The sequence below is a fragment of the Aythya ferina genome, assembly GCF_964211825.1.
Source record: "Aythya ferina genome assembly, chromosome: 7".
Lineage (NCBI taxonomy): Eukaryota > Metazoa > Chordata > Aves > Anseriformes > Anatidae > Aythya > Aythya ferina.
The window spans coordinates 30,319,670-30,334,363 of NC_140302.1; the positions used below are offsets into that span (position 1 = coordinate 30,319,670).

General features: G+C 38.5%; 1 protein-coding gene across 5 annotated transcripts in view; it reads right to left on the reverse strand.

Annotated features, from left to right (window-relative positions):
• Window positions 1–14,694, reverse strand: part of GFRA1 (GDNF family receptor alpha 1) — a 258,834-nt gene that overhangs the window by 129,630 nt on the left and 114,510 nt on the right. For all 5 annotated transcript variants that reach the window (XM_084526809.1, XM_084526808.1, XM_084526806.1 and 2 more), the window contains 2 exons: window positions 14,128–14,430; window positions 12,762–12,845 (listed from right to left, as the gene is read on the reverse strand). In XM_084526809.1, the coding sequence (XP_084382935.1) occupies window positions 12,762–12,845; window positions 14,128–14,236 (193 nt within the window). In that variant the 5' untranslated portion in view covers window positions 14,237–14,430. The remainder of the gene's footprint in view (window positions 1–12,761; window positions 12,846–14,127; window positions 14,431–14,694) is intronic.

The window sequence follows — 14,694 nt, forward strand, 5'->3', positions numbered from 1 at the left end:
ACGGTACAGAAGAAATGTGAACAGCAGGAGTCCCCCAGTGGTAAAAATACCTCAAAGAAACCTTCGCCTCTGCCCTAATATCCGTTATACACTGGTCCTGGCAGCTGGCCAAAACCCTGCTGCTGAACAGCTGCAGGTGGATTTAGAGATGTGTTTTAAGACCTTTGCCACTCTTTAAAAAATAAATAGTCCAAAATAATAAACATCTGAGAAGTTAAGACATTCAAAAAAAACCTTTCTAGCTTTCCTGTTCTGAACTCTACAAAATCATTCCAAATACGCACAGGAATTTCTAGAATTGAACAATACTTCTCTGCTACTCTGCCAAGTCACAAAACAAAAAGGTAATACCCCAAATCAGACACTGCACACAACTGAGATCTGAGGAAAATATGATTTGCAAAGTATTACTCTGAAATACCAGTATTTTCTGAGTTTAAACATATTTCAAATATTGTAAATCCTTTTAAATTCTGAAAACTACACAGACGGCTAAGTAATAAACCTTAATTCTCCAAGACATGCTCCTTGAGCCTCTGATCTTGTTCAACACGTAGCGCTCACTCTCAGGAACATTATGAATTGTCACCCTAATCTATCAGTGACACTCTTTGCCACAGAGGAAGTACAGCTTGCTATGGAGATAGAGCAGCTATCTGTTATAAGCACTTTACATGTCTCCCATTCTGATAGCTGCAGTGGGAAGTAGCTCTTTTCAACCCAGTCTGGGTCCATGATCATTTATTATACTTCTCATTCTGGCTAAAGACAGAAACTAGTCACTTTACATATTCTACAAGCCTGAATGCCAATTTTTACAGAGCTGTCCTGAGTCCTTCAATTAGCGCACATTAATTTTAAGGAGAGCTAACCGTTTGCTCTATTTTATTCTTTGAGGGACAAAATAGTTCTTCCTGTAGCTTGTAAATTACTTTTCTTCCTCACAGTCTAGACCAGATATGGCACACTGCCTGCATGACAGAAATCCGTGATTTTTTCTGAACATCCTACCAAGAACAACTTTAGAGAAAACACTGCTATTTATGAAATCGATTTATTTTGCCTCCTGTTAGTATCATAGGTACAGTCACTTATTGATTATCTTTTAGACACGGTTTTGGTTTTACTATGTCTGTGTAGGATTACATAAATATTTAAATCACAAGAATAATTTAAAATAATGAGGAAAAAGCTCTACATACAGTTGCAGTGCTACAAATACAATTTTGTAAGGAACAAAGGAAGAACACTGCTCATTTTCTTAGTTATGCAAAGTATTGATATTTGTAATATTTTTATGCTGACCTTTTCTCTTTAGAGCAGAAACCAAAGTTTGCAACATTTAAATCCTTGACTGAAAGCAACAGGAAGGAGCTAACTCTCATTTTAATAATCTGAGGAATTTGTAAGCTTACCTGCAATTAGCATAGGTGAAAGCTAGCCTCAGACTCTGTAATCACTGCACAGTAATGCCATACCTAAGCCCTAAAGATGACAGCTTCACAAGTACAACCATTCTATCTAAAGTGAATAATTTAAAGTAGATAATTAAGAACACTGCAGAGCAGCTGCTTACAGTGGATGTCACTAAGTCTGTTTTCAGAAGTATCTGTACAGTTTAAAAGATGCCTGGAGATACCAACACATTTTGTAATAAGAAATAAATAAATAAAACTAAGCTGTCACAATTATTCACCGTTTATGGCTGTGGTTATGCCATTAATGATGTCCCTAATATATTGACAACCTCACCTTTTAGTCGCTAGTTCAGACACAGTGCAAGAGGGTAATGACCAAAAGTATTTATACTGCATTCATACGGTGAACTACACTGAGTGAGACTGGGGGAAGGGGGCATGTTACAGGACAGATACCTGAGCTACAGAAATCATCACTGTAATTGGCGCCTTTGTTGGCAGCTTCCGCAAGGAAGACAAGGATTGAGTGGGGAGTGAAAAATGAGCTACCTACCTTCTCATTTCTAGGAGTACTAGAGCCCTACTCCAGCAGAGGGTTGTTTTACTCAGCTCTGCTAGACCAGGCATGTTGTAGGGACAAAAACACAATACCATTTCATGGATAACTAAGGCATATGGTAGCATTTTCCTCAAAATTGGTTAATTCTAAACTTATTCTCGTGTATGCACTTTAATCTTCCCACAACTCTTAGGGAAAGGTGAAGGGCGTGAAGATAAGATATGTTTAGCTATACGGCAGAAATGTATTAAAGAGCTAAATGAAGCTTCAAGTCAAATTACTCTCTATGTATTGAATGAAAAAAACAACAACATGGTATGCCTTTCTACCTAAACATTAATGCAGCAATATTAATGCATTCACTTTCTACTCAAACCACAAGAGCCGTGTGGATATCCCTATGTAGTGCAAAAAAAGAAAACAACACCCTGCATCCAACAAATCTCTCACCAATTTATACACAAGATCAAATACGCTAACACACCACATTTCTTTACAAGTCTCCTTTAATTTTCTGTTGTGAAGGTGGGACATTTGGCAATGGGAAGAGACATCTCACGCATCAGCAGCCTTGGGGAATGTTTGCTTAGAAGCACACACACAGTTTGACCTCTCAGAGGATCAAAGCAGTTTACTTCATCAGGTCATAAGTGTTATCAACCACTGCAAGTTTTTGTCTCCCTTTCACTATTTAGGAGACTAAAATTAAGCAAATAGCTTATGAGGGAAATAATTATGGGTTTATGATAAAACTGTAATTCTCGTAACTTTTCATATAAGGCTATAGCAGGCGTTATCTATGCAATCCTTTAAAGAAATCTGACAAGCAAATTTATCAATTTATAAAAGCATTTCAAGTAGTGCAGACACCTTGCTGTCTTCAATCATGTCTCATTTCATGATGGTGCGTGTGGCGAAGACTTGTTTGCCTGTGTCCTAATGGATAACATGAAGTACACTCCCATGGCAATACAAAATGAACAATAAAAATGATCATTTACTTTGCCATCAGGTGCAGATCCTGTAGGTGTGAAGGAAAGCAAGTAAAGCTGCAGGGACTGGGCTTTGATTTGGCATTGTATTTAGACATTCTGTAGTTGAGAACTAATTGCGCTTAATCTGCTCAATAAAATTATCTTCGCTGCTATTAGTATCCCAGACTTGTGCTATTATATAATCCTAACCTATTTTTTAAACAGACATTTTAATCTGCTGCTTAAGCGTTCATTAATGCAAAGTCACTGCTGTGCAGAATAGATTCCACTCTATTTGCAAGTGGCAAGCCTGGGGAAGTCCGGGTATTTGGACATAATTCCTTAAAACTACCAGCAAAAGGTATCATCTTTCTTGATTTTCTTTATGACCATATTCCATCTGGAAAAGAAGATGACTCCAAGAAATGCGATGTCATTTGTAAATATGATACAGCATTACTCAAATAATTAAATGTGATGTATGTGTTCACACATAACAGCTTTTGGACACGATCTTACTTTCTTGTTTTATTTCTGAATCTGAGTAAATAATCTTCATGCCAACTAACCTAAATGCATGAATTATTTTCCATTTTAAGAATCCTGAGATGCTCAATTATCCGGTACAACTGTCAGCCATCGACTGTACTTAATTGTCTGTGCGTTCCAAGTCCATTGCATGTTTATTTATATCACTTGCACAACACAGTAGATGTTTTATGAGACTAGAATAAGATGGGATATGTCACAGTCTAATGCTTTGTGATATGACAGGAATCGTACCTGTTTTTTTTAATCTTAGTTTTTCAAGGAAACATAGGTAAGTTGAGTATCAGTCTCCTCTCTCATCTCCATACCCCTGATGTTCTCAGCAACCTTTTAACCCACAGGACATGCTTGGCCACGTTTGACATAGAACGGGAGCTCCTTACAAATGTGATGAAAAACCGCAGGTTTGGATGGAGGAGACTGACTCAAGTGGACCCACCTGCTGAGGAAAAGGCAGGTATTTCTCCGTCTCCAAAAAGAAGAAGGTGCCAACCCACATGTATTATAGCCACGTGCCTAACATCCAGCCAGCTGCAACACATGCTGCCCCATAGAGACCAGCAAGGTAGGGCAGAATTAAGGACAAGCGAAGTGATGAGGAAGCATCTTGGAAAGAGCACAGCACAGAGACAGAAAATAGGAGCTGTGTCTGTGCAGAGAGCAGGGGGCAGAGAGGAGATTGAGGACTTGAATTTATAGGAAACCGGGCTTTATTAGCTCCATTACTCAGGAACAATTTCTTTTATTAGACCACATTTCAAACTCTTTATATGGAGGGTGAGAACAGCTTGGAGAACGCTAGGAAAAAAAAGCAGAGTTATAGGGCAGCTCTCAAGAAGGAGAGGAGGCGACGCATCAGCAGAGGCACGGGACAGTGGAGGACAGGGAGGCGCCGGAGCACGGAGAAGGGGAGAGCAGAGTGGGGGCAGAGAAGGGCCACCAGGAGAAGCCAGCAGGCAGGAGAGCGTGGAGGAGCCTGTCATAAAAAAGGGAAAGGAAGGAACAGGTTTTGCTGAACTGAGTTTTAATACTGAATTTAGGGTGCAGAATTTAAAAGGAGGGAAGTGGAAGCTTTTAACACTTTTGAACCTCATCAGCTGCATGACAAAACTTTAATGGGAAGATGTATTTTATGGACACCAGACAGTGATAAAATCATATAACCAGTGAATGCAGAAATTCATCTTTATTTATGGGTTCCTACTCAAATTGTTTGATATCTTCAACTCTCTTTACAACCCATCATTTCTGTGAATTTCTATGCAGGAAGAGCTATCTCTATGCCATTAGACTGTGTCATGCATCTCTCATGTTAAATTTTCGGCTGAGTGCAGATTGCACAGGACAATAGCCTGACACAAAAATTGTCATCAAAGCATCACAGTAACTAAAGAACTATCCAGAAAATAACTTAATTGTGTTAATGCCCTAACTACATCAATAGCACTGTTGCATTAGTTTCACCCAATGAAAATGCAATCATGTCAAAATAATACCGAAACACTAATATAAAATAATTACAGAATTGGCTTCATCAACAAAAATAGCCACACTTGCAAAATCAAACCTGTAAACACATTCCTTTCCAAGGTTAAAATAATACAACGTACAGCTTAAAATAAGAAATGTATGATGCTTATCACAAATAAGTTCTGCCTTGCAACTCAGAAATTCGTATTTCTTTTCATCACATACAGGCATTTTACTCTCAGTGTTTTTTAGCATACTGTCAACTCCTGACAGATACCACTGGCTTTTCCAACGCTGCCAAAGCTATCCTTGAGAATCAAACACAAATAGGGCTATAAAAGTAAAGTTCTAAAATATTTTAAAATGTTAAGAGCCAGACTGCAAATCACCTGCCAGGAGCTGCACCTTGCTGTGCCATCAAGAGATGGTGAGCTGCAGGATGCTGCTCTTTTTGGCACTGTTCTCTGCATTTCACGAGGGGATGCAGCTTACTGACAAGCCCCCTGAGGAAGACTGCTATAGACAGATGCCTCACCATCCCTGCTGCACCAGTCCTCCTGGTACCTGCACCACTGCAGCATCCTTGTGCTGCCATAGACCTACATCAGAGGAAACACAGGCTTTTTCTCTTGCTCTCACCATGTCATGCCTTCAACTGCTAAAGAGACTGCTGCGTCCAACTGCTTATCCCTGCAACACACCAGTTTGAGGATACCTGACAAGAATGTGAACTTCTTGGTGAGTTGTTTTGTCCCCCCCACAGCCCATGACTGCTCCTGCCAGCTCCTTGAAATGGATGCCTCTCTCCCCATGGGTGACCAGACCCTGCTTCCCTCCGCAACAATGAGCACCCCATCTCTCCAAGTAATTCCACCAATATTGCTGGGATATCAGCAGATACCTGCGCACCTTTGCTCCTACTTCCTAAGAAGTAGTGTGGTACTTATACAAACCATAAGGCTGGCCTATGATTAGAAACAGCAGGATACACAATTTGCTGCTCAAAAGCATGCGCACATGTTCGTTTGATACCTGGTTCACCACACTATAATTGAGGCTTTCCTGCAAAGATACAGACTAAAGGAATGGCAATTCCGCTCTCCAAAGAGGCTACTTGAGACAAAGATGTGCTTCACTGTACGTACTATATGCAAAAAACAGAATGCCAGGCCATGCTTATTCAACCAGCTATTTCCCATCACTTTTCTTTCAGGCTTCAGTAGAATACTGCTCTCCTTGGAGTTTCCTTCAAGTCTCCTACATACTCTCTCTTGCTCCTAGCATTCAAGGAGATGTTGAATATTCATGCAGAAATACTCTGTGTTGTATCACCAGATGCTTCCTCCTTCCATGGAATGGATTTCATCCCATTCCCATGTTGAAATGGGTTGACAAGCCCTGCCTAGACTACTGGGAAAAGCAACTCTGCATTTGCTCAGAACTGTGCCAAGATAAAGAGGATAGAAATTTTCTTCTAACAAATCTTCAAAGATATTATAAAAAAGGTTCCAATTATCTCACCAAGGCAAGAAATATGGACTAAGCTGTGAATATTTACATATTCTTACGTGGTGTTTCAAGGCCTGTTCATGTTTCTGCTGAAGTTAAAGTGTGTATGCACTGCCTTTATAAGATAGTCAATCAGTTACTTCAGCAAGGTACTTAATTCCCCTCTCATAATCAGATCTAGCTTCAAGAAATGCAGAAAACAGGAAATTCAAAGAGCTCCTGCAAGCCAACAGTCACCAAAGTGACACTCTTTTGTGTGAAGTCCAATCTGATTATGGAAATGGCAGAAATGGAAATCAGCAACTAGTATCTATTCAGCCTTGATAACTTGTTATCTGACTGGAAGCCAGCCTAGTTGTCTCTGCAAAGAAAATCTGCAGACAGAAATGTCAAACAACACAAACATTGTACATGCTCCTATTAGATTTATTTTTGTCAAACTATTTTCATTTTGTTAAATGCAGCTAAAATAGATGCCCGGGTTTGTTTGTTTGTTTCTTCAAACATGCAAAGGGACACAAATTCTCACTGGAGCGTTACTCCAGATTTACAATTGTAACAATCATATTAAGTATCAGTCCAAAAACTATTATTCTGATTAATACATAATATCTGAGAAAGGAAAATATAGCTATGCATCAGACATTCTAGTGTAGGCAAAATTAACAATATGTTTTTACTTTTCTGTTTCAAAAGCCTCAACCGCACGTCAGAAAACCAGAACTAAGCCCAAAAATTACCACAGGAAACAGAATACATTGTAATCAAATAAAAAGATTTTGATGTGTTATGCTTACTTCAGTGGGAACAGAATCAGATTGCAAGACTCCTATTAACTTAATAGGATCTGGTTTATTGTTTATGAAATTGGGTGAATGTGCAAGGTAAGTAACATGAAATATCTTTTTTCTGAAATTAAAAAAAAATGCAACAATATAAAAGGGAAGAGCTAATAGAAGAGCATTGTAAACAATCAAGAGAAATCAACATATTTAGTAGTTTGCAAATTAAATTGCCCTTGTAGAAATGTGGCACTGCAAATATTCTTACAACAATGTCTAAAGAACATGTTAAATTAGAAAAATACATAGTATTTGAAATACACATAGATTTAGGAACAGACTCAGGATTAGAGGCCTCAGGCTGCAGGAATTGGGGATGTCATACCATATTTACTCATTGCAGAAGCCACTAATTCACATGCCACAAACTCCAAAAGGAAAAAGCAGTGAATCTTTTCACTAGGACAGAGACTGTAACATGAATAATAAATATAAATAAAAATAATAGATATATATCTGGATTCTATAAAAGAAAAGTAATTTACTAAGTAGCAGCAGGTTACTTTTACTTAGTAGGGCACAGCTCTTACGTTAGTACAAGAATTGTGATAATGGATGGGGAAATATAGTCAACTCTTGGTTAAAAGAATTTGAGGATTAGGAAGGCCTGGACAATATTAACACACTATGACACGGTGTTTTCTCATTGTGTACCCTGCGCTTTACAGAAGTAGTAGAAAGAGAAAGGATGGGCACAATGAATCCTGAAGAGCTTTAAGCACATGGACAAGGAAGCTCTGTTTCTCTGGATCCTGCAAATCCATTTTGAAATACCCTAGTCTTCCTCCCCTGCCTTTGCTCATAGTAACTTTTCCAAAGGAAACACTTGCAACCCACTCTCTGTGATGCCTGCACCCCAGCCTGGGAAGGATAAAGCAATGGGGAGGACCTGAAGGAAATGTTTTGCATACTGGAGTTCATTCTTTCCCAGCACCCACTTTCTCACTGGTGAACTCCAGTGATACAGGATGCCTACAAGACTTCCAATAGCTCAGATGAGGGGAAACTACTAACCCACTCCTTTCTTCTGAACTACACAGAGATCCTACAGGGAGACCCATCTCCATCTCCATGAAATCCTTAAGTATCCCACAGAAAGACCATACATAAAATTGTCTAATTTAAACACCACCAGCACACACATGGAATGAAAATTCCATCACTGCTGACTTTTTTATAGTCTCAACTTTTTAAATGCAATAAAGGGCCACCTTACTGACAATTATTGTTTTCATTCATACTTCTAGCTTACTCAGTACGCCACTACCTTCATCTGCTGTGCTCCTCACATCACTCCAATGAGGAATTGCACCCTCCTGTAAGAAGCCCCATTTGTTGTGCTGTCTACTGAACTCTCCTTTTAATTAACAAATTTACCATTGTAAGTATAGAGTATACCCTTTTTAAAAAAGTTTAAGCTCCCAAATACTATCTGCAATGAGAGATTCAAAGTCTTTGAAGAGCAAACAGCCTCTTACAAGAAAAGCAGAATCAGGAAAATCTCCTTTTTGAAATACAGTCATATGAGCCAGTTTCTCTCTCATTTGTTGCTGACACAACACGCACTTTGCAAAAACAACTTACTATACTAAGCATGTAACCAACCACACACTAAGCATGTAACCAACCACAGATTACCAGCAAAACTTCCATGTTTAAGAAACCCTGATTTTTGTTGCATGTTATTTAAGATTATTTTTAACATAGCAGATGTAAAATAAAGAAGAAGTGGTACATAGCTGAAAATTTGGATAATAAACCTGTGATTAACTAGGTAACTTAAAAATGAATCCATATGCATATGTCATCCTAAATATGTTGATCTAAATATTCAGTTCTTTTTAACATTATGTATTTGGTTCACACCACTTCACAGCCATAGCTTAAGGCTTTTTATTTGGCTTTAGTGCTGAAATAAATGAGACATTTCAGAAACATTTATTTTGTAAGTATTTCTACAGATACATGAAGCTAGAGTTTTAATGTAACATATTTCCTTAATATGCCACATAGATGACCACTACCCTGTATCAGTTGATATTAAAATAGTAAGGTATCTTTCAGTCATGATGGTCAAATAAAATACAAATTCAAGAGGCAAGCCGTTCCCAAAGTAGTAAAAAGCTGTAGATAGCTTTAACAAGTGACAAACTAATTCAAGCGTCTATGCTTACTTTGGTGTGAAACTCAACTCTTAAAATCAAATCAACAGATTTTGCATTTACTGTAGTTGTGATGTAAGTCAATAGCCTTAAAATGTTTTCACCTCTCAGAAGCTGTTAAGGTTTAAGCAAAAATGGTTGTTTAAGCTTTACATCACAGTAAGTAACCCAAATCTGCTACTCTCTGAAACACACACACAGGTCTTCAGTAATTCCAAGGGCTGCCTACTAGCATGGAATTCACAACCTTGAAGCAGAAGCTCCACATCAGACATGGTATTTCTAAAGAAAAATCAGACATATATATGGCAAACCAAAAAATAAGACAGCTCTGTACTGGGAAGAATTACAGTCCTGGATTTCGCAATGTGAAGTGTCAGGACTAACTTCAGAGGAGGAGCTGAATTCTGAACTTAAAGCATAGACAGAAAGGAAGGAAGGTCAAGCTCCTGAATACACAGAACACATTTTCACAAGTAAGCCAAACACTGAAATCACATTCCTATTTTAGTCATCATTTTTTACATTACACTTGCCCTGAAAATTTAGTAGAGTCAAATACAAAATGCATGCTTGCTATAGTATCTAGATATATGATACCCTGTGCTTAACTAGCACTATGGTAAGTAATTTTGTGGGTTTAGATTTTTATTTTCTATGTTGTTGGACATTGATTTAAATTTTACATAGAACACTTACCTTTTCTTTATAGTTCTAGATGAATTAAACCACTAGTGCCAGTGCAACGCGGGCCACTTACAAATATAATACAAAGTTTCATTTTAATTGCACAACCACATCATTTGTTCATATTATGTTAATGTGAAATGGAGTGAAACTACAAATTAGTAACAGGGTTAGCAATATATTCCTGAATTTTGTTTTAAGTCAACATATTGATGCTTGAAGGAATAAGAATATGGTGTTCTGTTTAAGTAAAGGATGTAATTTTGAACATCTTGCAGCACAGAATCAGGCCAACTTTAACCTCTTTTTAAAACTGTCCTCCATTTCTTAGACTTAGGTGTGCTCCAAAAGACTTATATAAAACACAAAATAATCCTGTTAGCCAAACATCTCCCCCTGCCCCCATGTACCACAAAAGATGATTACTGTGATTTTCTACACTGTTTCAAAAAACTAATAATAAAAAAACAGCAGAAGCAGTAGGCTTGATATATACCAAGTCATACAGTACCATAAAATAACCTAAATGAGAACCATGGGTTAATCCCTGCTTTTAATTGCACCCAGGTAACTTTCATGAGAGTTAACACTGCAGCAACATTTGTAAGAATATATTATCGTATTAGCAGATCAGCAGTTATGACACTACTGCCAATAGCGCTTGTACACTTTTTCTATCTTTAAAAAAAAAAAAAAAAAAATCAGGACATAAAAATCTTACAAAGTTCTGCTGTTTGGGGTATGCAAAGAGTCCTGAAAAGCTTGAAGACTTGGCACCTCTGAAGAATGGTACATGCAGTAGTAACCATGATGATAAGTAAAGTAACTTTTGCTAGTATTTCTCTTAAAGATTGCAATACTTCCAAATAATGCTGCTTTTCCTCTTTATTAAAACGTTTGTTTGTTGTTCCGTGTGAATCTATGCCTCCAATTGTTGTAAGACTGAAACTTCCATCAAAGCAAACAGGAATTTGTGGTGCACCACTAACAGTGAATGTGTCCTAACTAGCCCACCAGCATTCCAAGTGGCAGTGGCAGGAAGGACATCACTTGTTGGCAAATATATCATATTTTATTGTCACACTATATAAGTAGAAAAACTTGTTGCAGTTCTAAGATAATTTGTAAATAAATATGCAATCTGAAGTATAATGAAGAGTCAGAGCGTACATAGGGTATTTCCACAGAGATCATAGCACTGCAAAGGTTGGTTGGAATTTGACCCTTGGCAGGCTGACCATAAACTTTAAGAAAACAGCCCAGAACTCCTCTACATTGATTTTGTATTCAGTTGCTTGTTGTTGGTTTTAATAAATAAATAAATGAAAATTCTTCAGAAATTAATCTTTGCTCTCTATTTCTGCAACAGACTTGCTCACCAAACTCAGATTATCCTTTCAAAGGATGTATGTGATTTGTATCTGAAGCCACATCTTGAAAAGTGACTGAAGGTCTGATTTTCAAAGGCATTAAGACACCTAAAGATGCATTAAGCACTTAGAATTTTTAAAATCGTCTGGGCATCTAACACCTATTTAAATCACTTAGCCCTTCTGAAAATCCCAATGGGCAGTTATCTACATTTTATATGTCTATATGCCTTTGAAAATCTGTACCATTAAATGCTTAACAACCTACATCCCCCTGGCTTTTAATGAGACTTAAGGTCCTAACAAGTGTAAGTACTGCTCAAAATTGGTCAAGCCACTCTCTGTGGCATTTTTTTTTTTCTCCCTTCTTTTGAAGAGCAACCTACTAATGCTTATCTGTAGCATGTCAGTTAACTACAGCTTTAACACAATCAGACACACATATTACGCTCTGCATTGTTTTGTTTTATGAAACTAAACAAACAGAAGTCCTGAGTATGTACTGCAACTTCAAAGACTTCCTGAAATTATGAAAAAGAATACAAATTCCGACCTGTAAACCCCATCAATGCCACAAATTCATTGTTTCAATATGATCCTAAATTAGTGAAACTTAATCTGATAAAAACAAGCAGCGTAATTTAATTATTGAGCAACATAGTCTAATTACTACAAGTAAGTTCTGAAAGATATGCACAAAGTACCAGCGAAAATTAAGAGAAAAACTGGAAAAAGAAAAAAGTTGTGAATTGGCTCCTTAAACAGACAGCAGTTCCAGAAAATATGACAAGCCTTAATTTGAAATTAATAATAAAAACAACCTGTGTGAAACTATGAAGCATTCCCTTATAGAAACATTTGAAAGATTGTCTTCCGTTTCTCTTGAATGTCAATGGGAGGTAACTTGCACTGACCACATTCCCAAAAAGGAAATTAGGAACATGGGGAATCAGATTGCCACCTACAGGAAAATTTAGCATTTATTGTCAAGAATGACTCAAGAAGAATACAAATTGCCATCCTGCCAAGAACTCCTTCAGTTTTACTTATTATTTAAAAACCAGTTAGTATTTTGCTCTGTGCAACTATATCATGAACTTATTAAATCCAAAAAGTCATTAACATTCTACTTAAGAGGGTTGTGCTCCACAAGCTACAAAAGTTCCATAGCAGCAGCAGATTAAAAGCATGTTTCAGCTAAAGAATTTTAAGTCTGCTTACCTGATACAATTGGTGCTAGCCTGAATATGTCTGATAGTCTGCTGTTAACTGGTTCATAGGGGGAATCTTCAAGCAAGTCATTTCCTAAAGGCAAAAAATATTTTGAATTTTTTTATACAAGAATTCAGGCTAAGATTTTGTGTTTACTTTTACTTTCAAATAAAGTTACTCTGTAACTGAGAAAGGTACTCTGCTTTAATCTGCTTGTGTGGCTATTTCTCTATAAACACCTGAAAGAAGCAAGTTGTTTATCCCTGTCACTAGTTCTTTTCTCTCCTTCCTCTGTGAATAAGGTCATAATTTGCAGTAACAGTCTGACATCACCCAGACTGTCCCATCTCAACAGGCAAACAGGAGAGAAGCTGTAACAGGGATGTTTCCCATTCGCTCACATTAGCAGCACAGTTCTTATGTAGAGGAGCAGCCCAGGTGGCAGCCAAAGAACTAACATCTTTGGAATAAAACATTCCTAGCAAGATGCTGTTGGAAGGGAAACTTAGTTATGATGCAGAAAATGCTCAAGAGTAATGCAATTTATTATGAAAGTTAGAACACAAATAGATATTGACTCATTAAAATGTTCCAGTTGATGCCTGAATAAATGAACAGAAAGGGATGGCTTCCACAGAAGAATGCAAAAGTAGGTACAGAAAAAAAAGTTTAATGGGGACCACATGGAAATGAAAGACTGCATCTTCAACTCCAGGGCTAGAGAAAAGCAGGGCCAAAAAAAAATGACAGATCTCTCCCAAGGACCTTACTGTTCTCAACAGACTATGGAAAGTTTGCCAATGGCATCAATGAAAACAGAAGTTGCAAGTCAGTCACTGTCATATCCCTTTTAAGTGGCACTTCCTGGTCTAGGAAGCACAGATCTTTTTTCTGCCTCTGTTTGCCCAGGGATTATTGCTAGAGTATACTGGAAACAAAAACTTTTCCTTAAAACAATGCTCCTCTTCATATTACATTTAACTGTCAGCAAAGAGCTAAGAAATCAGTTTCAGTGTCCTGTGATCTTGTTAGGTGAGTCCTAATTAAGGACTTGAATTATTAGGAAAATGTCTCCAAATGACTGTTTTTGTAGCTTTTGCACTTGCTAATGCCCTTATCGTTTGACTCTGGTTTAGAAAGGTCAGCTGGGTCCCCTGGAGGAAACCCTCATTGTGGATTTCCCAACAACAGGAGACGGAGCAGCAGCTGTTCTTGAGTCGGATGAAAGGTCCTCAGTTTGCAGCTGAAGAGCACAATATGAATTACGAGGTCAGAACCTCAGTTTAGTCTCAGTGGCAGCAGCTAGCTGACGCGAGGGGCTGCGAAATCACACTGCATTAGGGGGAGTGTAATGTTTCTGTGTTTTGCAACGTACCCTGTAAGCTCTGGTACATGCTCCAGTAGATGCGCAGGCAGTTTTTCTCCTTCTTCATGCCCCTCTTACAGCGGCAGTTGTACAGAGATTTCTGCTTGAGAGCCTCCATGGCGCTTCTGCATTCGTCCTTCGCCTCCAGGCCTGTCGCCCGGCTGAAGTTGCTCTCTTTGCCAGCTACACACTGCCTCAGTGTCCTGTATTTAGTACTACAGCTCTGCTCCTTCAGACATTGATCGCTGGCTTTCACGCAGTCCAGGCGGTCCCCTCCAGGCAGCCCGCTCACTTCTGCGGACAAAAGTACATCTAGAAAGAGGAAACACAAACCAACAAACTCTCTTTGAGGGATGTGGCCAATCTAACCAGGGCTCCCGGGCAGGCATCCGGGAAGCACAAGGCACCTCCTCGCCGCAGGCGGCACCTTGCAAACCTCAGGGTGGTTTCGGAAACCACCTGGGGCTTTCACAGTCTTAGGCAGATCCACTGTAGGGGGAACACACAGAAAGTGGAGGTTTTGACCCTGCCGGTTGGTTTATGAGAGAACGCGAAATGGAATAAAAACCCAGAGGG